This window comes from Melospiza melodia, chromosome 1 (assembly GCF_035770615.1).
Source record: "Melospiza melodia melodia isolate bMelMel2 chromosome 1, bMelMel2.pri, whole genome shotgun sequence".
Taxonomy (NCBI): domain Eukaryota; kingdom Metazoa; phylum Chordata; class Aves; order Passeriformes; family Passerellidae; genus Melospiza; species Melospiza melodia.
This window is the reverse complement of record NC_086194.1, coordinates 4,810,753-4,838,068: the sequence shown is the minus strand read 5'-3', so window position 1 is coordinate 4,838,068 and position 27,316 is coordinate 4,810,753. Positions and strand designations below refer to the sequence as shown.

Sequence of the window (27,316 nt, the reverse complement as noted above, 5' to 3'; positions counted from 1 at the left end):
GATGATATCAGGGAAAAGAACCCACCATTATGACTAATTAGTGGCTCTGCTTCAGCATTTCTGGCTGTCTCCAGGATGGAGCTGAGACCTATTTTGGTCGTGAGATCCCTAAAAATGGGTGACAGCACACAAACCAGTGCCTGTGTGATCCAGCCTGTCAGCAAGCACATCAAATTCATTATTTTAAAAAACATCACAACAAAGTGTCACAGCTGACAACCTGGTTATGAAAAAGTTAAAAGAAGAACTTGATTTTTTCTGTAAGTTGAAATTTAGAAAATCTGGCTCCCTTTGCTGCCTTGTAGCTGACTCATTGCAGGCAGATAAAAAACATTTATCCCCCAGCACCCAGAGATTTTCAGGAGAACAAGAGTGATGTGGAATTAAATGAGATGAGGCCACAACCTTTACAGAACAGAAAAGAAAATATGTTATTTGTGGAATGGTTTTACCCCTTGGACAATGAGTGTTCCAGATTGCAGTGCAAGATGTTTTCCATTACCATCTGTATGGCAGATCACCTTTGTCAAGTGGGCAGTTTGCCTTATCTCTCTCTCTGAGTGACCACAATCACAGCTCCCTCAGGAGGGGACATCTGCTGATAACAGCTATTGAATGTCACTGCGTGGCTGATAAGAACTACAGCATCCCAGTGGTAGATGTGAGCCCAGAGGGAGGAGCCAAGCATTCCTACCCAGATATAATCCAGAGGTTTTGAGACACCAGCACGGCTTCTGCACTGGATTCCCCAGAGGAACAGCAGCTGCCTCTCCTTCCACTGGATCTTCAGAGGAAGAATCCATCCTTCTCTACAGGATCCCTGCTCCAGCAGAACCACCCCTGACACTGCAGGAGGGCTGAGCCACAATTCCAATGGGACTGCTGCCAACACCCTGACCCACAGGGTGTCAGGTTGGGTTCTGACTCTGTCAGTGTTGTTCTAGTGTACTGCATTGTTTATTTTATCCTTTAATTTTTTTTCTTTTCCCTATTAAAGAACTGTTATTTCCTGCTCCCATATTTTTGCCTGAGAGCCCCTTAATTTAAAATTTATAGCAATTTGGAGGGGTGGGGAGGGTTTACATTCTCCATTTCAGGGGAGGCTCCTGCCTTCCTTAGCAGACTCCTGTCTTTCCAAACCAAGACAATGAGGTATAGATAATTTCCTTCCCTTTCATTCAAGTGGAGGTGACAAGTGCCTGTGCCCCAACAGCATCCAAGGAACTGAAAGAATTTGAGGAGAAACCGGATCTTGGAGAGACCCAGATTTAACACCAAGTCATTAACTGACCTTTTCCCTGGCACACTGCAAAGGTTAAGAAATGCTTGTCAAGGAATTTTTCTCCTTTTAATTTAAATTTTCCATATTGGCTGGGTTACATTCACCAAGTTACACCCCTTCATCCTGCATCCCATGGGGAACATGGATTTGCAGATAATCTGATTTTTACAGCCAAGAATGTCTTTGTTTTGCTAACAGAAATGCAGGAGTGGCTTGCAACCCCCTCCCCTCAGCTCCAACACCCTAGGTCCTGCGTGGCTGGACCAAAGGTGTCTCCTGGAAAAGCCAGGAACTGGGCCCAGGCAGGGATCCTCGATGGGATTTAACTTTTAGGGCAGTCTTGTCCTCATGAATTGAGGCAAAAGAGGAGGAGCCATCTGTTGGGGAAGATGAAACAGGAAAGCCTTATAAATATGATTGTCTGGCAAGAGATTTTGAGAATATAGAAACTATAAGTGAGATTGAAATGAAAGCAAGCTTTGAGATACCTCAGTTACTGAACAACTGGAAAACAATGGTGTGGCCAGCTGAAGGTGATCCCCTTTTGATGGAACAACACCCTCTGCTTGCAGACAGGCCCAAGGGTCAGAGCAGACCCTGCCAGCTTGGCAGAAGGGGCCCAAAGAGGAGTTTTTAGGGTTTAAAATGTAACACAGTATGGTAATGTAGTGATTCTTATAGGCTGTATGGAAATGCCATAGGATTTGTATCTTGTACTAGACTGGTTAGTGAGAAATAGAATATTCAACACAGAAGAAGATTTATTGCATTGTAATGGGAACCTCACTCTCTTATCCTTTTACCCTCTTACCCTCTCATCCTCTCTCTCTCTCACATTCTCTCTCCCCCTCTCTTCTCTCGGGCTGCACCCAGGCCCTTTGCAATAAACCCCAAATTCCAAGCCCTGGCTGCAGAGATCTCTCATGTCCATCCATCCCCACCATCCTACATCCTACCCCCATCCAAGCCAGAAGGAAACAGCCAAGGTTGGGTGGCTCCTCCTCAGCTGCTGGGGCTGCAGAGCCCCCCTGCTTCACCATGGTCACCCCATTGCTGGGCACAGCCTGCCAGGAGGGGCAGGGTGATGAATGGGAGTCACAGAATCAAAGAAGATCCCAGGCTGAAAGAGATCCCGATCACCTGCTCCAGCCTCTCATGGAATGGAAAGGGAGCCTGGGTGAGCTTTCCATCATTGTCCAGTCCCACCTGGAAACCCTCCAGCCTTGGGGACTCTACCACATCCCTGGGGAAGTTTTTTCCATGATTCATGGAAATATTTTTTGTGATTTTCCATGACTTGTGTCAAAATAAAAGATGTCTTGTGTCAAAATAAAACCTTTTTTTTGGGCAGCTTGTAGCCATTCCTTGTTCTCTCTGTGGCTCTCTGGGAAGAGAGAGGGGAGGAGAGAGCCTCCATCCTCTTTGTGGCACCTTTCAGCCCTGGGCTGCTGTGATGAGGAGCTCCCTGAGCCTTCTCATCCCCAGGCAGCAGGGACCCAACTCCTCTGGTTTTTCCTCAGGTGCTTCCAGGTGGCAAGGAGCCTGCCAGGAGAGCAGAAAGCCAAGGAGATTTGCTGAAAGGGGTGGCTAATGGCCTGGAAAACCCACCCTTCTCCCAAAAAAAACCCAAAAAGCAGATGCTGCAGTCACTAAAAAGGATTCCATTTCCATTCCCTGGAAAGGTCCAACCCCTTTGGTGCAGGCTGTTCCCTGTCCCTGTGCCCCTGGCTGCCCTGTCCCCTCCTGGACGCGGGCAGGGAGCGGAACTGGCACAGGGAAGGTGCCTTGGCACACACCTGCCAGCCTGGCACCACCTGCCAGCCTGGCACCACTTCTGCTTCTTCTTTTTTATTCCCTCCCCCTCCTGGAGAGTCAACATTTGTCAACAGTTCTCCTCGTGAACTTCAGCCAAAGCTCAATTTAAAATGATGTTGTTGAGAAAAAAAAAAGGTGAGCGGCGAAGCTTTTGGAGGAAAAAATGGTTTAGCACAATAGGGGAGGTGTAAGGACATAATTTAGAGATCAACAGTTTGAGAAACACTGATTTCCCTCTTAAAATTTTCCTGCTCTGATCACATATTTCTGCATTTTCGTGGAAGAAAAAATAATCAGTGACTAGAAATATCATGAATACTTACCCTGTGTTCAGGTGTGGAGCCACCAGTTCCTTTCTCAAAGGAAACTCAGGAATAACTGGGCAATGAAGAAATTGCTTGTGAAGTACCAAAAGGGATTTTTTTAACCTGAAGGGAGGCGTTATCCATGGACGTGTGGAGCACAATCCTGGCACTCAGACACCCAAAGCTGTGGTGATGCTCCCTGAGATAATAAAGCCATTTACATTTCCTCCAGGGCGCTTCAAAGGGCAGCGCTGCCCGGCTGCACCATCTCGTGGTGTGTCCGAGCCCTGCACGGCCTGAGCCTTTCAAACCCTGCTTTTCCAAGGCTTCCACCCCTGACACATCAAAACCAAACGCTGCCACTGCCCGACCACGGCACGGCTTGGAGCATCACAACCACAAAAGCCATCCAGACCTTCCTCCCTCGTGCTCCTCTTTGGGATGCAGCAGTCCCATTGTTTTCCAAGCATCGTCATCATCACCACCCTGAGCATTTGCCTGATCCTTCTGGTTGTTATTCCAAGACCTATCCAGCAGGTCAGGGCTGGTTACTCATCTGAACCTGCTCAGGGTGACTGAGATCTGCTACAGAGGATTCCACTGAGACCAGGGCTCCAGTGTTGAGAGGAAAATCAGAAGGAAAGTTGAGTCACAGAGCTCCAGCCCTGTGATGCAGAGGCAAGGGCAGGACCTGTACGTGCCCTACTCCTACACAGCACCTGTCCCTCTCAGCTGTGACTCTTTTCTAACCAAAATGATTCTGTAATTCTGTCATTAAATGGGTTCTTTAGGTCTTTCTGACAAAAAGCTTCCCCTCTTATTCTAGAAGCATTTGCTTGTGAAGGAAAAAGATGCACTAAAACCCCCACAGATGAATTTTACACAGATCCCTGGTTCTCAGTCCTGAGGGTACAGCAGGTATTAACCAGGGGATCAGGCAGAGATTAGAAAGAAACCCAACAGCATTTATAAAATAATTTTCCTATTAAAAACACACATGAAAATGCCAGACTTTCACCTTTCTGTGGGTTTGTCTTGCAGCAAATGCTTCACTTGCAACCACCTTCTCCAGCCTGACCCTTCCATGCAGACCTAACTCGAGACATGTTGGAACCCAGGACATCCCTCTGGCTGCCCTGGAGGACTCCAGACCCTGGCAGGGGCTCAGAGACCTTGGCACGGAGTCACAAACACCTGTGCCTTTGATTTTTGCCCATGGAAACAATTCCCAACTTTGTGTGAGGAGTTACAAGCCACAAGGGCTTGGGTAGAATGATGGTGAATTTGTCACAGGGTGAAAAAGTAGAATTTTGGGGATTTAGAATGGGGGTTCAAGAGGCAAGATGGAGGAGGAATCTAGGTATGTCCTGTCCTCCTCCTTCTTCTTCTTCTTGTCCTCCATCTTCTGCTGTGATGGTGACACTTCTGGATTGGTTTAGAGTAGAGACAGACTGTCTAACATAGGTGATAGGTATTGGAAAATTATTGTAAATAAAGTACACGTAGTTTTTAGTATAAAAAGCCAACACCATCCCAAGGGTGGTCAGTGTGCCACAGCCCAACCTGCTGGACAGACCACAGCAGGTCATAGAAAGAATGTCAGAGATAAGAGAAAAGAAACAACCTTGAGAGGCACAGCCCAGGAATCTCGACTTCTTCTTTGGTCGTGGGGCTGGGAGAAAGACTTTTAATACCTTGGGGGTCACCTTAACCACAGAAACCTGAGAGAGGCCTCAGCCAGGTGAGAAACACGTGGTGTTCCCGTGGGCACCTTGACCCCATCCAGCTCCAGCAGCTCCCCCAGCTTCTCCTTTCCCTCAGGGGATGAATGTTTGCTGCAGACTGGGTCACCCAACACCTGTGCCAGGTGAGCTGCCCAACAGCAGGCACTGTCACAGAGAGGTGACACCACAGCCTGGGAGAAGGGCAGTGATCCTGATCCACTCTCAGCCCCATTTAGCCCTAAAAACCCAGGACAAGCAGAACCAAACTGGTGAGGAACCAAACAGCTTCAGGGGTGCTGGGAATGTCATCATACAGGGGGTGCTGCATGCAGGGACTGGAGGGGATTTGTACACAACCCCACCAGCCACCATCAGGTTTCCTCCTGCCCCTTTACCCTCTCCCAAAATCCAGGACCTTGCTTTTCTCAGCTCCATCCCACAGGCTCCAGTGGCTTTGGAAAGCAGCCAGATGGATTTATCCAACCCTCAGCAGGTTCACCAAAAGGAACAGGAGCTGAGCCTTTCTGCCAAACCTGCTGGCACAGGAAGAAGGCCTTGGTGCTCAGCAGTCAAGGCTTTCATCTTTACTAAAGCCCAGCAGCTCCCAAGAGCTGAGAAGAATGGAATGAGAACTTTCTGGCCTGATTCTCTGAAGTCTTTGCTTCCCCCTCCCAATGCTTTCCCCACAGAGAATGGCATGTGGACAGAGAAAAGGGGATTTCTGGGAACAGACCTAAACTATTTGCATTATCAGACATGAAGAGAATGAAAAAAAAAACAACACAGATAGTTTATTGTCAAACTGAATCAAAGCATGAAAAAAAAAATTACCAGGTTACACTGTAAAGAAATTTGGTTTCCATCACAAAAGCTCATTAAAAATCAAAGAAAACAACCCATTGTCAAGCCAGCAGCTCCCCAACAACCCTCCCAGCTTCTGAGTGCAACATTTATTGCAAGGTTGGGAATTCAGAGGTGGTGACATCATGTTTGCAGGGACAAAAGGATCACCCCTCGTTATCTGGAGGGTCAGAGAAGTTCTCCAGGAGGTGACAGAGGTTCTCCAGGGGGTGACACGTGTCTGGCTGAGCGGTGACTCCTCTGTTCCCTCTGAGCAGCAGCAGCAGCCTGGTCCTTGCTGGGGTGAGGAGGGTGATGGGTGCCAGCTGTGCTCGTGTCCAGCTTTTCCTGCCTTTCCATCCCCACCAGGGGTGTCCATGTCATGGAATCAAAGCCTGGGTGCAAACCTGAGCGATGCTGCTTTGGGGAGAGCATGGCAGGCACCATGGGGGGACACAGCCACAGCCACCACCTCCCAGACTCCTTGTGAGCCCCTTTTAGCCATGGCCAAGCCTCCCCTTTTGACTTTGGGGTGCAGTGCAGGGGTACCCTGCCCTGTGGAGCCACAGTGTGTCTCAGAAATGCCCTGGACATGGCTCCAGCCATGGACACCGTGCTCCAGCACAGAACCATGGACACCCTGCTCCAGCACAGCTCCTTCCCACAGAACCATGGACACCCTGCTCCAGCCATGGACATCCTCTCCAGCCATGGACACCCTGCTCCAGCACAGCTCCTTCCCACAGAACCATAGACACCTTGCTCCAGCACAGCTCCTTCCCCACAGAACTCCTGCAGCTTTCCAGGGCTGCCACCTGCCCAAAGCAGAGTTACCCACTGATCCCTGCTTCTCCAGCAGAATCCAGAACTTTCCAGAACATTCCTGGGCTCCTGCCAGCGTGGCTGGGCTGGGGGCAGTCTGGATAATCTGCATGGCAAATGCTGCTTGCCAGTAAAACTGCTGGAGGCTGCATCCCACCTGGAGCAGCCCCAGCCCATCCTGCAGGGAATTGCAGAGCAGTTTGGATTTCCTCCTGAGTCAAAAAAACAACAAAAAGGGGGAAAACCCCATTGGAAAGCCTATAGGTGTACAGATTATTGTGTATTCAGTTGTGCAGACACTTGGCTTCTGTCAGCACACAACCACAGGAGCTCTCTCACCACTATAAATGAGCTGTTTTATGAATTTTGAAACGCTTGTTTTACCGAGTGAAAAAAACAAAAAAAGAGAGAAAGGCATCTTTATCTTCATCTTCATCCTAAGTAGCAGCTAAGGAGATTGGTAAAATTAAAAACAAAAACAAAACAAAGCCAAACCTAAATAATCAAAACCCTGACCAACCAGTACAAAGTAAAGGCAGGTCAGGTCCTCCCAACCAATCATAGGACTAACTAAAAAATATTTTTAATTGCAACTAATGTGCTATCTTGAGCCAGCTGCTAATTCCAACAGGCCTGAGGTTTTGTGCTCATAAAGCATCAATAATATGTGCCTTTCCTAGAAAGGAAGGCTCTGCCTAAGTCTTACTGTGTCAGATAAAAAGTCCCAAAATAGATTTTTCCAAGCAAATAAAGTGTTTTATTCAGATATTCATGTGGATATGGCAGTGATGTTAAGAACAGCTATTCAAGTAGCTGAAGCAAGCCCTTCAAAAGAAGTCACACAGCTTTGAGACTTGAACAAATTATTGTATGATCTCATCCAAGAGACCTAAATAGCTGGAACATCTGCAAGAGTCGCCACCAATTTATTTAGCAGAGTTCAGCAGCAGTTCATCAGCTCTGCCGGCACCAGCAGGTGCCAGGGCAGCCACTGAGGAGGAGGAGGAGGAGGAGGAGGAGGAAGGACAGGCACGGGGGATTTCACCCTCTGCCACGGATGTGCATTAGCAGCAGCGATTCCCTGCTGAATCAGTGCCTGCTGCTGAAGGAGAAGTGCAGAAATGCTTTTTCCCAGAGAAGTATTACATGCACAAGTAGCTCTATTGTTAAAATTTTTTTATTTGTGACAGTAAAGAAACCATTCAATACCTGATTGACAACACTTCTCTCTCCTGCAAACACTCATATGGTATCTGTAGTGTTTCTCAAGTATTGCTGGATTGTTCATTGCATCAAAGTGTAAACAGCTCCATCGTAAGGAAAAAAAAAAAAAAGGAAAAAAAGAAAGAAAGAAACATTTCCATTGCTTACTCCTCTGTTGAGGAGCTCCCAACAGATCTTTAACAAGAAATAAGAGAGAGTCAGCTGGGATTTTACAACATCATGTGAAACAGAGAACTGACAGCTGGTTTTGCATAGTTAGCCCAGAGATTTTGAAGCAATTGCCCCACGCCAGCCTCACCTGCCCCTCCTCACCCCACAAAGGCAAAAAAACATCACAGCACCTTGGAATCAGAGGCACAAACTTGTTTTTGTTTTACAAATAGGGCTGTGCAGAACTGTGGTTTATTAGGTTAAAAACAATCTGTCCAACAGAGGGTTACGCCTTCGGAAGTCACACAGCTACAGATTCTTTTTCTTGGTTTTTTTTTTTTTTTTTTCTTTTTTTTACATTGAAATTTCAAAAGCTGCAACATCAGCACACACCAGTGTCATTTAGATACTTTATTGTCCCCAACCAGTCTAATCAAAATCATGCTGTAAGAAAAGTGATTCCGTACACTGACAACCAAAAACGCCTCCAGGTGTTGAGTTTCTTCCACGTACAACTTTTGCTGTTTTTAATAAAGACCAAAAGGGCGAAACAAAGAGACAAAATTATTCTTCCAAAGCTACCTAAATGAACACAGCAATATTGTACATTTGCCACCAGCTCCCCATGCCCAGCCTGCCACGCCTCGTGGTGTGACCAAGGATTCTGTGCACAGCCCTAAGGTCACAAATGGCAATTTCTTTGTGAACACTTCTGTTGGGTTTCAAGGGTCTAAGGCATTCTGCCTTACAGCTTCATTTAAAAATACCCATACAGGCAAAAAAACCGTTTGTTAACCCAACATAAAAAGGACAACAGAACTTCAGGCCAGGCAGCATGTCTTTAGAATGACCAACTGGGAAAAGGGTTTTTAATATTTCTATAATATCCAGAACTAGAACTGAAACCCAGGGTTTAGAACAGCCCTGGTGACCTGCATGCAGTAACTGCACTTCAAAATATGCAAGAGATTTAGGAAACAAGGGTTGTTTTTTTAATTTTTCCTATTTGAATTTTTTTTTTTTAAAATCTTGTATTTAAAATACAATCAAATACCCGTATTGCAAATTTTACAAACATTCCACTCGTTTTCTGACTTTATGGACAGAACTCTATTGCTTTTTTTTTTAGAATCTAGAAACTCTAAATATATAGCGTATGTGTATCCACGCAAACTCAACACTTGAAATTTCAAGTATGATGATAGTGTCAAAATAAACAACTGTGACAGTTGTTGGCCAAATCTGAATACCCAGGGGAGTCCAAACCTGATTGCAGAGCACTCTGAGTTTTATTCCCACACGAGTCGAGTGGGTTAAAAAACAACAGAACTGATCAGAACTTATAGAAAATACTCTTAATGCTCACAGAGATCAAAGCTGTGCTACGTTTTTTGTCTTTGTATTGTCACCAAGTGTCATTTTAATGCTGTAGCAAGTTACAGTAAGTTGGGTTTTTTAAAATTTGGGGGTTTTTAAGAGCCAAAATGATACAGTACAAGTATGGTTGTACAGAACATCATCAGAACCATTCCTGCAGAGGCTGGTGCAGAAGTTCAGTTGCCCATTCTATGTGGATTGGAAAACAATACAAGACACTTTAATAATAGAATCAACATTCATTCACAGACTTAAGGCAACTGGTTCATGAAATCGCTGCTTGCAGAGATGCAGACGGGTGACATGGTTTGTCTCACGTCCCACAGGTCACAACTGTCACACTGGCTCGTGGGTTATTTACTCTTTGTCTTGATTGTTTGGTCTAATGCTAACGAGAAAGTCTTTGAATTTCTTCAGCCATTCCTCTCATACCTGCACGACTAACTACAACCTGAATACTTCCCTGCAAACTGCACTGGGGCCCTGGGGCCACAGGCACAGTTGAAAATACTGGAAAATACTGCTCAGAAAACATCTTTTTTTTTTTTTTTTTTTTTTTTTTCTTTTCTTTTGGCAGCTTACAGTTTCATTACTCTGGAGTCAAATACAAAATTAAACCATCTTAAACTGAAAGTAAACGTTAATGGACTAACCAGAATCCACACGTCCTCCTTTTTCTTGCTTAATTCTTTTTGTTAGATTTTAAACAAAGTAGGCTTTTTATTTTTTTTTTTTTTTTTTTTTTTTTTTTAGATTTTTCATTTTCGAACCTGACACTTTTGTCTTTTTGTTGTGGCACAGATTTATACAGTACTGAGGTGATGCCAGCTGGTTGAGAAACAAAAGGGTGATGCCCCAGAGACTCACGGGTGTGATGGGGCTGCCTCCAGCACCCCTGGGCCCAGCCACAGCTGGAGCACAGCTGGAGCACAGCTGGAGCACAGCTGCACTGCAAGGGGGGCTCAGTTTGACACTGCACCCACCACCACCCACTCACTGCCTGTGCAGACTGGCCTGCCCCTCTCAGATGGATTTTTGTTAAGCTGCTTCACCAATGGTTTTGAGACGAGGATCACAAGCCCCAGGTCCATCACAAAGGAATTTGTGTTTTCCCCAAGTCATTGGGACTTTTCAAGGAAAAGAGAAAAGGCAAAGGGGGTCTACAATTCAGAATTTAGCACGAGGCTAATTAGAAGCACCAAATAATCCATTTAGACTTCTCTGATGACAGCCAAACACAGCTGCACTTTTTATGTTTGCAGATTGCTGCTGTGGACAATAACTGAAAGGTGACACTGGAAAGGAGGAGGGGAAAAAAAGGTGCCTTGTTGTTCAAAGGCATAAAATATTTAAAAATCATTCATCTGAAATACCTATGGCACTGCAGAAGATGTTAAGCAGGCTCTCAGATTCAGAGATGAGTCTAACTCAACTCCAAAGCCAGAGGACAAATTTTAGTCTAGGCTAGTAAATTCTGCCCTTCAGCAAGACTTGATACAGCTCATAATCTGCACCTCACACCTTAGGGAAAAAGAAATACAAATCAAAGGTGTGGGCAGTGAGCTTCCTGAATTTTTATGTATCAAAGAAAGGAGAGGGCTTCATCTTAATTGAAAAAAAAAAATCCTTTACAGGTCACCTTTAACTGGTATATCAGATACCAATGGATTAATCCATGGGGGTGGGTTATGAAGCCTGCATGTTTATTTATTGCCCAGGTTTGCAGCTTACAGAACATGTCTCATAGCACAGGCACAGTGGCAAAAACAGTATAACAGCCGATGGTCAACTCCATTTGGTGAGTATACAGTAGCAGCAATGAAAAGAAAAAAGTACTCCAAACAGCTCAATGTAGATCCAGCTTCCCCAGATGGGTTGTTTTGAGAAAAGAATCTGAAGCTAATAAATAGATCTTGCTGTTCTCCCAAGAGAATGGTTTTCCAAAAAAGAAGAGGCATGGCAGTTGTGCGTGAGCAGAGACAGCAGAACTTCATCTGTCTGCATTAAAGGTGCTTTAGGTCTATCAGCCACCTCATTTCCTCAACTCCATCACTCCCTAAACACTCAAAACAACTGCAGATATATTTTAAAACTGTGCCCAAAATCCTCATCAGTGAAACAACCATGTTAATGACCCCAGTTCACCCCTCCCACGACCGCCTCAACCTTCTGAGCATGACAAAGTGTAACACAACTCATTGTCATCGTGGAGACAGGAACCCAGCATCTTGGTTTCAACTTTTTCCTTTGTTATATATTACAGTGCTCTATAAATTTTTTTTTTCCTTTTTCCTTTTAAAGCATTTAGACAATACAAGACTAAAAGATGTCTGGAAATACGTCTTATACAAAAATGAATTTTTATCTTAAAATAACATTCAAAAAGGCACTTCATTCTGTAAGAAAAAATTCAGAGTCAGGTCAACTGCTCTAAGCAGGGGGGTAAAATTGTCTGCATAGTGGGAGGGGAAGAAAGGGAGAGAAATTCAACTGCTGAAATACAAGCTTCTTTTTTTTTTTTGGCATGTTTTAAGAAAAGCTGATCCAGTAAAAGATGTCCATTTATGAAATTAATTAAAAGAGTCCCATTTAAAATAGCTTTTTTTTTTTTTCCTTTAAAAAAGTAGTCTGAACACATGACCTTAGGAGTCAGGCTTCTGAAGGCTTAATAGCATCACTCATGATTGTCCTTCGTGTCCAATGTAACAGGAAGATCAAGAGTAGCACTTCTGACTGGGGTGACCTCCCCAAGCTTACATTTGAAAGAGCTGAAAGAGATGGAGACAGCCTCTAGCAACTGCAATCTAGGAGCAGGAGTCAGCCAGAGTTAAGGGCTACCTGTTGCAGAGTTTATGAAGCATACTGTAAACTTCTTCCTCTTTGCTTAGTCCTTCAAAGAAAGGAATAAGATCTAGCAGCTCTGTGTCTGTCATGTCATCAAACCAGGACTGCACAGGCACCTGAAACAGAGCAACCAACAAACACTGAGAGGGTTTCATGATGCAAAAGACACTGAGTTTTGTCTGTGTAGGTGTTCTGTAAGCATCACCACCATGGTTAATAATAATCATGGCAATTAGCCGCTCATTAGCATGCAGGTGGAGCAGCAGGGTCAACCCCCAAGCCCAAGGAGGACAGCTGAGCTTCACTGCATGTCCAGGTGACCCACATGAACCCCACACACTGGGCAGCTCTCCCTGCTCTGCCTCCCAGAACAGGCTGCAAGGCAGACACAGCTTATGAAGCTGCACTGACACTTTATTTACAGGCAATTATTTTTTTTTTCCTCTCTAAGAATTATCAGAGTGAGTCACCAGGCACAGGCAGGCAGCAACAACCCCTTCCAGCATGGGGTTTGCAGGAAATGTTTAACTGCAAGGGCAGAACATTGTTCAGGTAAAAATGTTACATCTAGTGAGTGGGTTCAGAGAACCACACAGATAATAACCCTGATTAAATATGCAGCCTGGATTTGGGGAAGGTGTTCTGTGTATCTTCAGCACACTGAGGTCTTTCCAAGACTATCTTGGATCTTGTTACAAGCTCTGGTTTCTGCAGAGACTCCAGTATCAGTCAGCCAGCAGCACTTTTCTATACATGATTAAACCACTCTGACAAGGCCCTCAATTTCATCTCCCAAATTTCTACAGCTCATTATTTCCTTGGCACTGATTTCTGAGATACCAAATGATGATCTTGGATCAGGTTTTTAATTTTAACCATGAACATAAATTAGAGCTGCAGGTCCTGGTTATTATAAATGGCAGCTTTAAACCATGTGTGGCACAAACCAGAAAAATGTTTTCACCCCATCACTTAGGGCATCACAATATTAGGATCTGAACTTGAAAGCTGACTGCTGGAAGATAAATAGCTCTTGATACAAAAAGAAAGAAAGAAAAAAAAAAGCTTCTGGAGAGGCAGGACTGTGCAAAGCAACGTTCTTAATAAAAGATTTCCTACATTGATTTTTAACAGTTCACAGAGAAGGCAGCCTAAAAACATCAAAGCCAACAGTGCACAGCCTGGTTGTCTAAAAGTCAGCAGATCTGAGAGCTCCAGCTTCTCCCCTGGCAGCTGAAGCAGATGTGAGCAGCTGTGCTGGCTGCAGCATGGATGGAGCACCCCAGACCTCTCCATCAGAGCTCCTGGAGCCAATGCAAACACACAGTGAAAATGCACATTGCTCCTCATTGTTCTGCCCTTCAGAACTGCTGCCTGCCCTTTATCCTTATTCCTAAACCTTGATTAACTTGTTGACTAACAGTTCTAATTATGGAGCTATGACAAAAATAATTGAGAGAGAAGTGTAACAACACAACTGGATCTTGATTTTGTTTTCTTTCCCTTACCCACAAATGCAGATCTCAGTAGCAACCAGTAAATCATTAATTATCTTGCCTAATAAAATATTATTCACACAATGCAGAAAAAACCCTTCACCCAGGATTTTTCTCCTAGGAAGCTGAGAAGCCTCAGAGAAAAGGAAAACAATTCTTATCTCATTTGCTTCTCCTGTGTTGTGCTCACACGTGGAATGTGTTGGGAGATTGTTTACCCACAGGTGATTGTTCCATTGGATTCTGCTGTGAGTTGTTTTCACTCTTTGGCCAATCAGGGCCAAGCTGTGTTGGGACTCTGGAGAGAGTCAGGAGTTTTCATTATTATCTTTTTAGCATTCTGTAAGTATCCTTTCTGTATTCTTTAGTATAGTTAGTATAGTATTCTTTAATATAATATAGTATTATAAAGTAATAAATTAGTCTTCTGAGAACATGGAGTCAGATTCATCATTCCTGCCTTCATCAAGGGTGCCTGAAAATACAACACAGGCAAACCACTCTTTCTGCAGTCACTACTCCAAAGAACAAAATCTGTGCTGCAGGGCAGCTTTGTTTCTTAGAGCTAGGTTGGTTTTTCAGGTTCCACACCACTGTGTATCTCTCAGAAGTGCTGGAGCTCAAGGCAGCAGCCAGAGCTCAGAGCACAGGAGCAGTCATGGCTGTGACATTCTGTCAAGATCACTTTGCCCATGTCCTTCAGTGAACTCCAGAACCCACTGCAGCCTAAAAAACACACAGTCTGACACAGTGCTCTGAAAAGTCCATTTTCTCAATCACAAAACCTGGGTGAGGGCCAGAGAGATGAAGTTAGGCTGGAGTACTCGGAATACTTACTGCATTTTCAGGATGGAAGATGTAAGATGCAGGAGAATTATCTACTATAATAACTTTACTCAGCTCACGGCCCAGTCGACTCAGATCCTTCACGTAATTGCCTCGGTGGAAAACACAGGATTCTCTAAAGAGCCTTGCCCTGAACACACCCCAGCGATCCAGTAAGTCAGCTACTGGGTCTGCATACTTAAAAATACAAGTCAGAAACACCAAGTTAGCAACATGCAGAAAAGGCTGATTCACAGAGAAGGGACACAAAATAGTTTCAGATAAAATGCCCTTTTTCTCCATTTTCGTCCCTGCTCCTCGTTAATTAACTCAATTGCCTGCAAACCTGAAGTGATTAATAAAGAGATTAAAGCAAAAGTAGGACAATTGTCTTTCTAGAAAAGCCTAACTTAATGTTTTCTGTGATTTAATTAATTAAGTTTTATTCTCAGGGCCAACTTAGTGTTAACCTGGGAGTTTCCTAGAGGTTGATGGATCCAGAGATCTCACCTGCCATTACCATAAAACCAGCCAATGCTAGTAGAAAATCAACAGGAAGTTTTTCCCCAGCTGATTTGTTTCCATGTGCCTCTGAAGATAAAATGCAGTGAACAAATCTGAGCCTGATATGGCTCTGCCAAATGATGCCCTTGGAGCGACTGGGTCAGCAGGACTCTTAGGATTACCAAATTGCATAATTAGGCCAAAAAGGATCAGCTAAAGATGTTATTAATACAAATACTCATGTACAATATCAGGGAAATTCACATTTTATAGATAAGATGGGATTTTAAGTGAGGCACAGCTTAGAATCCAACCATTTATATAAAGTGACCAAGAACAAGTATCTAAATAAACTCAAACATGAATAACCACATAGTTGAAAACTGTAGTTAGATCTTATTATTGCACAACAGGAGTTACCATTTTCCTATATTTTAAACCAAGAAAAAAACCTGATGTTGAAATCTATCATCTCTTGATTATGAAATAAGGCACATCATTTCAGTATGAAATTGGGGCAGTATTTAGGATTTTTTCAACATGACTGAACAGTATGTGGTAAAGAGAATGCAGGGAAAAAGGCTTTACAGGAGATCAGGGTCCTGGCCCCTGCCACCATCTCTACACTTGGCTGGAGCAAAAGCTTGCCATGCTACAGCACTACTTAGAAATAATCAAATCATTTTACAAACACACCACAAATACAATACACTGAAGGAGGTGGAGAATTCCAGATCACTCTACTACTGTAACATCTACCACAAAAACTACCTACGAGCCACTACTGCTACTGCAGGACCAGAGGGCACAAAATATTCCTGGGGATGTTCCAAGCTTTGCAAAAAAGTCTCATTTCTTTAACTCCAGGTTGAAATTGCCCCTTCAAGAGAGCAAGAAGCTTGGTTCCCAATTTCCAGTGAGTTTCTGAGTCACTGGTTGATGGTGCAGACAGGGTTTAATTCGGTGCTTTATTTCATGCCCAGCTTTCATGTGCTGCTTCACTGGCACTCTATTTGTTCTAATTTCTCACTATAACCATGGTAACTTGGGAGCCTTTCATATTGGCATCATGAGCAATGCATGGAGGCTACATTATGAGACAAGCCCATATGTGATGGTGTTACCATGGAAACACTTACCCACACACTAGCAGACAAAGTACACACTGTCAGACAAAGAAGCAGAAAAGAAGGGGAAAAATTAAGATAGTACCAACTGTGGAAATAATCATCCATAGAAAACCCAACCAAAAGTCCACTGACCAGCACCATCAGGGTTAAAGAGATGAAAGGAGGAACAAACCTTGGCTAGACTGGCTGTGAAGAGTACACATTCAAAGAGCTCTCCCATCCTCTGAAGAAACTCGTCCACGTGTGGTCGTTTCAACACATAAACCTGGAATGATAACAGCATTTAGGTCAGATGCTGCTCAAGGAAAGGAAAAAAACAAAAAAACAAAAAAAAAAAACCACTCCTGCAATGAGAGCACTTGAAACAAAAGTTAACAGGGAAGCAGTTCAAATGAAATGCTGGGGAAAAAGGAAAGTATGCAAGATAAAAGTAGAGCTGCAATAACGAGAGATTGGCACACACAGGCTGCCAGGCCCCTGCTGGTTATGGAGCTGCAAACACTGAGCATCATCAGGAGGGTGCTCCTCAAAAATCTCATTAAAGGCAAAGGGAGACAGGAGGGCTTGTCAGGAAGTGAGGATCTGGATCCTTCCACCAAACCCATTCTGGTGCTGGGAAGCTGAGGAGCTCCACAGAAGGAATAAATCTGATTAAACCTCTCTGACAGCAGGCATTGCTCAACAGGGACCTGTTTTCCTTCTGTGGCTGATTGTCTCATTTCTGAAATTCCAGGTGCTGAGTACCACAGCTCACTATGGAGAGTGATCAAGCCCTCCAGCTCTACAGGGAACTTTTCTCAACAAAAATCTTCCCAGCACCATGGAGAAAGCCTGAAAGTGCTGGGTTTGAAATCTGACAAAGTCTACAGCATCTTCTGAAGAGGACCTTGCCAAAAGAAGGCAAATTCCCAGGATTTCTGTCCTCTTCAGCAGTGCTCTGCTGCCTTTTAGCACTGCCTTGGCTGCCTGCTGTCAACAACCTGATTAGCAGATTATTAAAACCTCCCTGATTCTCCTTGCAGAGCCCACAAGATGATTTTGTGCTCACACAAGATACCAGAGCAAGGAAAGTGCTGCTCAGAAAGCTTGGAAACAGCTCACAATATACTGGGAAGCTGAAGAGGGGAGTCTGCTTGAAAAATATTTATCTGTCTTGTTTGCAGTTAGATTAAAAGTTTGAGAGAAAATATTGGCAGCATTTTATCTTCTTTTGTTTGGCAAATAATCCCTAATGCTGGAAATTTCAAGTGGAGAAGTCTGGCATAGAGCTGAATTCAGGAAGAATTGCAAGACTGATGCTATTTCAGGAATTTCATTCTTTGATATGTAAAACTAGATTAATTGTATGTATTTTACTAGATTCCTATTAATAAGAGGTTAAAAATAAAAATCAAGGTACTCAGAGAAAAAGCCTGAAGGAGAAAAATATGGAAACAGCAGCTTGAACTGAAGTGTAACAATTAAAGCCTTCAGCAAAAGAAGAATAAAAGGAACTGTGTAATTGAAATTGAAAACCTAAAATTGAAAGTAAAGTTTTTTTAAAAACACATATAAGGAGCTGTATCTTAATGACTAAAGCAGAAATGTTAATTTCCCACTTTATGCAGCATACAGATCATACCATGAAGTCTTTATATCTTTTAAGTTATTTCTGTGAAATTTATCGAAAGTATTTCTGACCCCATAAACATTACATTCAAACTTTGATACAGATAACAATTTATAACCCAGATTTTTTTTAAACAACCACAGCAGCACCTAACACATCAAATAATGGTGACATTTTATGGATTAAAGACAGTTAACAGATGTACTTCACCACCACTCTCTTTCCAGATAATTACAGCAATGTTTCCTGTATTTCACCAGGCATAAACCAAGTAATTTCCTCTCCCATAACAAGGCAATTAATTTTTCATTTAATTCTTTCTACACAAAGTTGTGCTGTAGTATTTCCTCTCCAGATTTCACCTTTGAATTTTTTTAAAAGACAGAAAAACAGCTGCAGTCCCTCTGCTTTTGGGTATCCAGAGAGTTTCCAACTTCCCAGATGTGAGAGGAAAGACAGCAGGATCCAGGTTCATAATTAAGTTCTTGATTCTTTAGCCTTAATTTTATTCCTACACTTATTTTTGAGGGGCACCCCAGAGTCTTAACATCATTCTTGGAGAGTAAGTGCTGGAATTTAATATTAATGTCCCTTTTAAAGCCCAGCGCTTCCAGCCTCAGCAGAAGAAGTCTCCTCTTTGCTCTCCATCCCTATCTCTGCCCCTGTCAGTGAAGTATTTCCACTTGGAATGTAATTACAAACTCCCTGCCAAGGATCTGAACTTTGCTGCTTGCAACACAAGCCACCTCCTCCATCAGGAGCACTCGGTAAATCAAGCCCAGAGCCCTGAGCTGCACTGGCAGCCCTGGCAATAAACACTCCCTGGCTGTTTTTAGGGCTCCTAATTCTGCCCCTAACTCAGGGTTAGCTGTGAATACACAGCATTTTTAGTTAGCCTCCCCTCTGCAGTTTGGGGCTCCTGATCCACCACAGAGCACTCACAGCCTCCTCTGCTTGAGTTTCTCCTGCTGCTTTGCCTTAAATCTTTCCCTGCTGGGACCTGGCCAACAGATTTGCTTCTCATGTTAAATGCCTAATTAATAATAAATGTCACCTCTTAAGATTAAGTCTCACCAAATTTCTCCCTTAATTATTTCCCTCTGTACAAAGCCCCAATTCCTTGACTTTTTTTTTTCTTCCATTTTTTTTTTTTTTTTGGCAGAACAACATATCTTAATACTCTGGATAGTTATTCTCCAGAGTTGAAGTTTTCTTTGAGAAGTCCTGCTTAGAGCCTGGAAGCAACTCCAAAATGTGCTGGTATCCTGGGCTACAAAATCTCTTTGGTTTACTCCACATAGAAAGCTTTCTTCAGCTGACAGAGCAGCTCTTTTCTCCTCTTCCTTCTCATTTGGAATTTTTTCCCCTTTACTTTGTTAGTGGCTGGACTTGAATCTCAATGCTGCATGGTTATTTGTGGCTTGGCTTTTTCCTCCATTGCCTGATGGCTTTTGAAATCTCTAGACTAACTGGCTCCTGGCATTTTTCTGAGATTTATATACTGTCTTCAGGGCATTAAAAAAAAATTAAATCCATCTTTTTTTTTTTTTTTTTTTTGGTATGCTCACTAATTTTTTTCCTTATCACAGCAAGAATTCAGAGGAACACAGTATTTTTTTTATTATTTAAAATGAACCCTACTCAACATTTCAAGCACAAATCAGGCACTAGGCATGTTTCCACAGGATTTTTACTAATGGCAGAACACAAGCAATTATCTTTAATTGTTTTCAAGCATTTCATATTTCCACATGAATTTTCTATACCTCAAAGCAGCCTCAGCCTACAGAGAACTCAGTATTTGTGAAATCCAACGACAAACCCAGCTCATTTTCAACCAATTCAACAGGACACATAGAATTGCCTTTCAAAACCAGCTTCACAGTGAGGAAATCTGCAAGTAATGACCAAAAATCCTGCCCATGACAACTCCAACTGCTGCAATCTCCTGTTTCATGTCTCTTCTGAGCAGTGAGCAGAAAATCCCACGTGTCCCTCGTGGTCCTGGGTCACACACGTGTGGCCCTGTCCCAGTGCAAGTAACCAAGAATAGGCCAGTTAGAATGGATACAGCCTATCCTGGATTACTTGAACCAGGCCACAGCCTTCTGCAAGAAAATCCATGAATTCTGTGCTTTACAGGAAGGAAAATTATGATTCAAACAGCCTTTCCACCCATCATCAAAAAAAAAGAGAAGAAATTTGTGTGTCATATTCAAAGTATACATGCCAAATGTTCCCTCAGCTTTCAACAATTAAAAATAAGCAATTAATTGAATTAACTCCCCCCTCACCCCAAAGAAATACTTAAAAATTAGTTTTACTCAATAAACAAATTGTATTTAAAAATAAAATTCAAAATGACACCAAATCAAACTCTTCCTGGCTAGCTCTCTTTACTCCTGGACACCAAAAGCAAGGCACAAAGGCACTGGAATTCAATTTGGATGAGAGATGAAGGACAAGCATTGCCTAAAAGCCTTCATTCACCCTTTGGGGATTGAAGCTGTGTTTGATGCAGTTCTGGGCTGGGGGCTGTGGTCACTCTGCTCTTGCTCAGTGGGTCCAAAGGAGAGGAGGTGTCCTGCAGAGTTAAATCAAGGTGCCCAACAGGGGGAACATCTCCAGCCACCACTTCCATCCCCAGTGAGCCTCCTCACAGCTCCAACACATTCCACTGGACTCCCCACTTGTCATTTGGGAGAGAAGGTCCAGCTCTGATCTCCTTGCACCCAGAGAACCAGAGTGGAATGAGAGGAGTGGCCACAAGGGTCAGCTTGAACCAGAACCCCCCCTGTGTACCTGGGCCACCACTGCCAGCCCAAAGCAGAGTGCCCTGGTGGCCAAGCAGGCCAATGGCTCCTGGCCTGGCTCAGGGATGGAGTGGCCAGAGGAGCAGGGAGCTCATTGTGCCCCTGCCCTGGGCACTGCTGGGGTCACACCTCGAGTGCTGTGCCCAGCTCTGGCCCCTCAGCTTGGGAAGGACCTGGGGACACTGAGCACATCCAGAGGGGACAGCGAGGCTGGAGAGGGGCTGGGAACACAAACCCTGTGAGGAGCCCCTGAGGGAGCTGGGGGTGCTCAGCCTGGAGAAAAGGAGACTCAGGGCTGCCCCCATCACTCTGCACAGCTCCTGAAAGGTGCCTGTGCTCAGCTGGGGCTGGGCTCTGTCTGCAGCAGCACTGACACACCCAGAGCACACAGCCTCGAGCTGCACCAAGGGAAATACAGGTTGGTGTGGAAACCCAGGGCACTGGGAATATTTGTGTGTCTGCTCTGGGGTGCCCTGACCCCCAGGGCAGCACTGACTCTGACCCTCATCCATGGAGAAAGTTTCCCAGACTTCAAGACAGACTGGAATCCACAAAAGTGTGAAACAGATCATAGAGAGCAGTGTGGGTGCATCACTTGCTGAGAGGTTTTGGGGTTTTTAGTGTGTTGTGGATGGCAGCAAGATGGAGGGCACAGGGTGCCATCCTGGGTTTCTTCTCCATGCTTCTTCTTCCTCCTTCTCCATGGGTTTGGGTGGCATTTTGTAATTGGGCAGAAAAGTCCCCATTGCAGCTCTGTGGGATCAGTTATTGGGTTAAAAGGGAAAATAATCCAGGTGTCAGCTCTTAATTGGATAGTTTAGTCTGAAAAGCCCTTGGAACAAGAGATTGTTGGCCATTTTGTGCCTTCTAATGAAAAGCTGCTGAACTCCCAGCAGTGAGACTGTTTTACTGATAAGAAACAATAAACACCTGAGTGTGAACATAAACTACTGTCTCAAGTGCCTTCAATCCAGACCCAGAGAAACCCACACCTGGAACCACCACAGGCTGGATATCAGGAAAAAGTTTTTTACAGAAAGAGTGATAAAGTTCTGGAATGGCTGCCCGGGGAGGTGGTGCAGTCCCCATCCCTGGGTGTGTTTAACAAAGCCTGGATGTGGCACTGGGTGCCAGGGTTGAGTTGAGCTGTTGGGGCTGGGTTGGACTCGATGGCCTTGAAGGTCTCTCCCAACCTGGTCATTCTGTGAAAATGTGGGATCCATCCCTGGAATTTCAGCTGCCCCAGGATGGGCAGCTCTGCAGGCATCCAGAGACCCACAGCAGAACGAAAGGAAGGTTCCTTCACACTTGATTTATTTCTGTCTTAAAATAAAATGACAAATCCTTTCAAAAGATGAGGCAATTTAGGCAGGAGTAAGAAAGATGGGAAAGGGAGAAGGGATGTTAAGAAAAGCTGGTTTTTAATCTAGGGAAGCTCGTTTACCCAAGCACCCTTTAGGATGATGAATTGTCCTCCCTATAAAAAAAACCCCAAGAGTGTTTCTGACCTTTGGATTATAAATTATATAAGGGAAAGCAAACTCCCCAAACTAAAGACATTATCTTTTAAGACCTCTGTTGAACTGCAAAAAAACCAAAAAACCCAAACCCAACCAGCATTTACCATGAAAAACTTTGCTAGATAAGTCAATCTCAAAACTCTTTCAGGAGTACAGCAATTCCATTTGCCACAACTTGTATTTTTTGGTATATGAGAGCTGAACAATCTCACATAATTCCAAGTTTCTATATGAATGGGTAACTCTGAAATGGTGTCTCTCAGCAAGGAAACTTCTTTTCCACTGGGGTTCTGCCTAAGGAAGAGTCAAGGACAATAAAAATCTGTCAACCTCCTCCTGGTAAGGTACCAAGCTCACTGGAAAAACAGAGATATGCACTATGGACAGTGTGGTTCCACAATATTTCCCATCTCCTGGGATATTTTGCACAGGTGGAAACATTTCTCAATGTCAGTGATTAATCCTGGAGTTTATAAACTGCTTAAGAAAATGGACACGCATTACACAGATGACAAATCCTGATAAATGACAGAAATTGCTCAGATCAGTTCATTTAGGCTCTAAGTGACTACAGAATTACAGGTTTGAAGTGGGAACAGGCTGTCAGAGCTCTACAGGCTGTGTTAATGCACATCACACTCAGACAGAATATCCATTTTTGCCCTTTATCACAGTGCAAAACAAAAAAGAAAAGATTCCTGAATGTCAGCAATACCACAAGAGGCATTACACCTGTGTGCCACACAAATTACCTTTACTTCAAGAATAACAAATTCCTTACAATTACCTTCATTTTTTACCATCCAAATGGGCCTGAGGTATTTACCTATTTTAGAGGTTAAGAACTTGAAATTCAAAGAGTGAAGCAATTTCCCTGAAAATCAAGCAGGGACTTTCCAGCAAAGCACAGAGACCAATTTCACCTGTTCTCTGTCAGAGGAGGAGATGCACAAATCCACTCCCTTTGGAGCCAGCTGTGAGTTTTTGTTTGTTTTCAGGGTTTTTTTTTTGTTGCTATTTTCTCTTTTCTCCACATGGAGTCATCTCCAAGTGCCAAACTGCATCAGTTTTGGTGAAGAATCTCAGAGTTTGCAGCAGGGAATGGAAAAGCAACCAGGTTTTGAAATGTTTGACTATAAAACCCAAACCTTTTATTGGGATTTGTTTCCAGTGTAAATATGTCATCCTGACAAGCCAAGTGATCACAACTCTAAGCCACTCAGAAATTCACTTTTTAAAGCATTCTGTGAAGTTTTAGGAGAGAGAATTTGTCTGTTCCACAGCACCAAACACAGATAAAGCCCACATCAAATCAGGATTAAAAATCACAAATCTCCAAAACATCACTTAAATGTTGTAAGCATCAGCTCTGGTGAACATTACAGGTGGAAGTACCACAAATATTATTTTTTTTCTACATAAAACAGGCACAGTGTAAGAACTGTCAAAATAACTATTACTTTAAAGCACATCTCAGTCCACTGACTGATATTCAGTAATCATTTTAAGAGTGACAAATACATGGAGAGCTTCCATCACAGGAAATCAGACAAAATTATGAACTATCTTTATGACCCACAAGAAATAATATACAAATAAAATATAAAACCTTTTAAAATACACAAACCTCTTTGTCCAAATAGAGATAATCCATAAAGATAATACGTAAACAACATTTCAGATTTTAAAGTACTTAAAATTTCTGTTAAATCAAACAGAAGGTTTGCTAACTGTAACACCCAACAGAAGATGTTTCAAACAATTTACAGAGTTCATGTATCAGAAAGGCTCAACTTGACATTAACCTGTTCAATTCATCTCCAGCAAGAACCTCAGTGTCTGCCTGAAGAGGGAGAGTAACAGCACTGTAATTTATTTGATTCAGCCCTTCAGAAATGATCACTGATTAAAGACACCAATCCAAGACACATGGAAGGGACTGATTTTCAAATTATGGGTGTTTTGCATTTACTCAAAACCATTTCTTACAGCCTTAAGTGAAGTTCTTAAAGAGTAAGACACAGAAATCAGTCTCCTCATGATTTTGTCCAGACCTTTCAAATATGCTGAAGTATATAATGACTCCTATCAGAGGAACTTGAATTATTTACAGGAATAAAAGGGGACAGAAATTGAACACAGACTGCCATAAAAACTGAATAAATGCCTGTTCTTCTTTTATATTTTTCTAAAATATAAATAACCTTTAGCATATGAGCTACCAACATATATTAAAGCCAACCTATGTCCTATTTATGTTGGAAGGAATGAAAAATGCAGTGTTCAAGCAGCTTTTTCTGGGCTCAGCAATGTTTGAAACCCCATCCTTACATCACTTCCTGCTGGAAAATGTTTTAAAATTGACAAAGAGTTGAGTATTGAAGTCCTGAGAGAGAGACTCCACCTGAGCACACAGGGATGCCTGTCTGCATTCCAGAATAAACAGCTTTGCAAGAGAAATTATTGGATATGAAGCAGCAAATGGAGGAAGAGAACATTCTGGGACTCAGGACACAATGCTGAAGAAAGAACCAGCACTTACCTGATGTATGGTTCCATCAATTTCAACAGGAACGATGAAATCAGCATTGCTAATTGGCTGGAAAGAATGACAAGGAAATAATCAGCAAAACTTTAAAAATCAAATGGTGAGAGGGAAAATTTCAGGGGCATGAAAGGGAAGAGTACCAACTTCTGAGGAACAAGTTAATAATCATTGTTGACCACACATATCCACTCTGTGCTCCTACACGAGCCAGAAGTTCCCAGTTGTAATTTCAGATGCTGCACTTCCCTTTTCTCTCCTATTTTTAAGCCTCATAAAATCCAGCACGCTTCACTGCTTGAATAACCCCCACTACCACTGAGTGTGTTCATCAGGAAAACATCTCTTTGGATAAACTCTTCCATCCAGTCTTTATGGATAAATGACCATCAAGAATATCAACTGTGTGCTGCACACATTCTACTCGAGGGTATCGACTCGTGACTAAATTAAAGAGTGTGGTAAAAGTAATACCTAATGATCATATTTGAATCAGCAGCTGCAGCAAGACTAAAGGATTGTAAACATGTCAATTCAATCAACCTAATCACGTAAAATTGCATTTTAATTCCAAAAGGAAGAGCAGGCACACTCTGCCCAAGTCCTTGAATCTGTTTTTCCAGCCTGTCGAACACAACTTAATTCTCAAGACTGATTGTGAAAAACTGCTGGTCAAGGAAAATTGCCTTGGAAAGCAGCAAAGTGGCCTTGTAGAGAGTTCAGGAGTTCATAATCTAATCTTGGCTACACAGCAGGGGCAGTTGGGAAGAGGCTGCCAATGTTTGCTGGTTCAAGTGGACACCACACTTAGGTACAGCTCATGCACTGTGTCCATGCTAAAAAAGCAGTCATGTAAACATGCCTGGAGCTCATTCCATCACCTGCAGCCTGGAAATGGCTGAGACAGAGCTGCCAAAGGCAGTTTTAACATGAGTGATTAACAGCCAGTATCTTGCATGGATACTGCCCAGGCTGGAGAACATCTTCACTCAGCTCTGGGGGATTTGTACAGATGGTCCCAGCTCTCTTCTGCACCAGCAGGCTGATCTCAGGAACCACCAAAAAGGTGCCCCTGGAGTATCTGTGGGACTGGAAACAGACTTTAAACTCATTCAAGGGGGCAAAGGTGTGCCAAGAAAGCAGAGAAGCAGCTGAGGCCAAGTGACTTGAGAAGCAGATCACAAACTGGGGAGTCTAAACAGGTGCTCTGTGAAAAAATGGTGGGAAAAGAGGATCCTGCAGTATGAACCTGCCAGCAGCACTTTGATCCCACTCCCTGGATAAACCAGATTGTAATTCCCCTGTCAGACAGCCTCCCTGCCAGGAGAGCAAAGTGACCACAAAGAATTTCTGTGGAGGGAAACACCCTTTCTCAGGAGAAAAGAAATAAAGAAGGTGGTTTGATCTGACACCTGCAAGTGCTGCTCTGAGGGCACAGGAGAGGCTACATGAAATCCTCTCATCCTGACCAGCCAGGATTGGCAACAGACCCTCATGCTGCCCCCTGTGCTGATATGATCTGAATAATTCCTCAAATACACACAGATCAATCTGTATTTTTCTTATCTAACACTGAGCAATTTCCCCTTTCTGCTGTGGAAAAAGACAGAAGGGAGGCTCCCATCTGCTCCCTGCGTGAAGCCCCTCAGATAGAGAAGATACTGTGCAGCTCCAACAGCCACAGAACAGCCACACAAAAGTTCTGCTGTTTCACCTTAAAAAAAAACAAAACAACCTCAAATGAATTGTCAAGAAGGCTCAGCCACCAGTTTTCCAGTGGGTGCCAGCTCCCTGCAGACTTTGAAGAGGCTTGCACACACTTGAAGGATTTATATATGCATGACTCCCTTCAGCAAGAGAAACACTCTGCAGCAGCAGCAGCCGAAAAAGAATAGGTCACTGCAAGCTGCAGAGGTTTTGAAATCCACTGTTAAAACTCCAGCTTTTACAGAATTTAACCTAACAGGAGCAACATCAAACCACATTCAGTGTGAGCAACTTTGGTTTTTCTCAGCCTCAGACTTCGTCACCAAACTACTCCCAATTTGCTTCCCCCACTTAACTTATATTTCAGGTATTTTGTTGCTTCTTGTTGTCACTGGTGATAAGGAAAGGAGCACAGCCTGCATTCCTGTGCTCCTCAGGGAGGGAAAAGAGGAGAAAAGTCTGCAGCAGTTTGCTGGGCAAAGGTTGCTGGGCACATGAAGCACGTCCCTGCCTCCAGTGGGAAGCACAGAGACAGAGCCTGGAAGAAGGGAATGGAATTCCACTGAAAATCTTCAGCTCAGTTAGAACTTTTGTATTAAAAAAGCCCCAAACTTTCAGCATTTTAAATGTTCTAAAGGTGTTTCACTGCCAGTTTTGAATAGGACTACATTCCAGGCTTGCATGTGGTTTAATACATTTTATACAAAACCGTGTTTACATATCCTTGATTGAATAATTTATTGTTTTTTGCTTCTATTATTGTTTTATGATGGGAATGATAACT

At 43.4% G+C, this 27,316-nt stretch overlaps 1 protein-coding gene across 4 annotated transcripts in view; it reads right to left on the bottom strand.

Moving 5' to 3' along the window:
* Positions 1-7,949: 7,949 nt before the first annotated feature.
* The window catches only part of CTDSPL (CTD small phosphatase like), an 87,927-nt gene continuing 68,560 nt past the window's right edge, over positions 7,950-27,316 (bottom strand). For 3 of the 4 annotated variants that reach the window (XM_063175894.1, XM_063176050.1, XM_063175964.1), the window contains 4 exons: positions 24,823-24,879; positions 16,511-16,603; positions 14,717-14,902; positions 7,950-12,499 (listed from right to left, as the gene is read on the bottom strand). In XM_063175894.1, the coding sequence (XP_063031964.1) occupies positions 12,374-12,499; positions 14,717-14,902; positions 16,511-16,603; positions 24,823-24,879 (462 nt within the window). In that variant the 3' untranslated portion in view covers positions 7,950-12,373. Of the gene's footprint in view, positions 12,500-14,716; positions 14,903-14,934; positions 16,374-16,510; positions 16,604-24,822; positions 24,880-27,316 lie in introns of those variants that run through there. The other variant, XM_063176125.1, reaches the window with a different exon arrangement.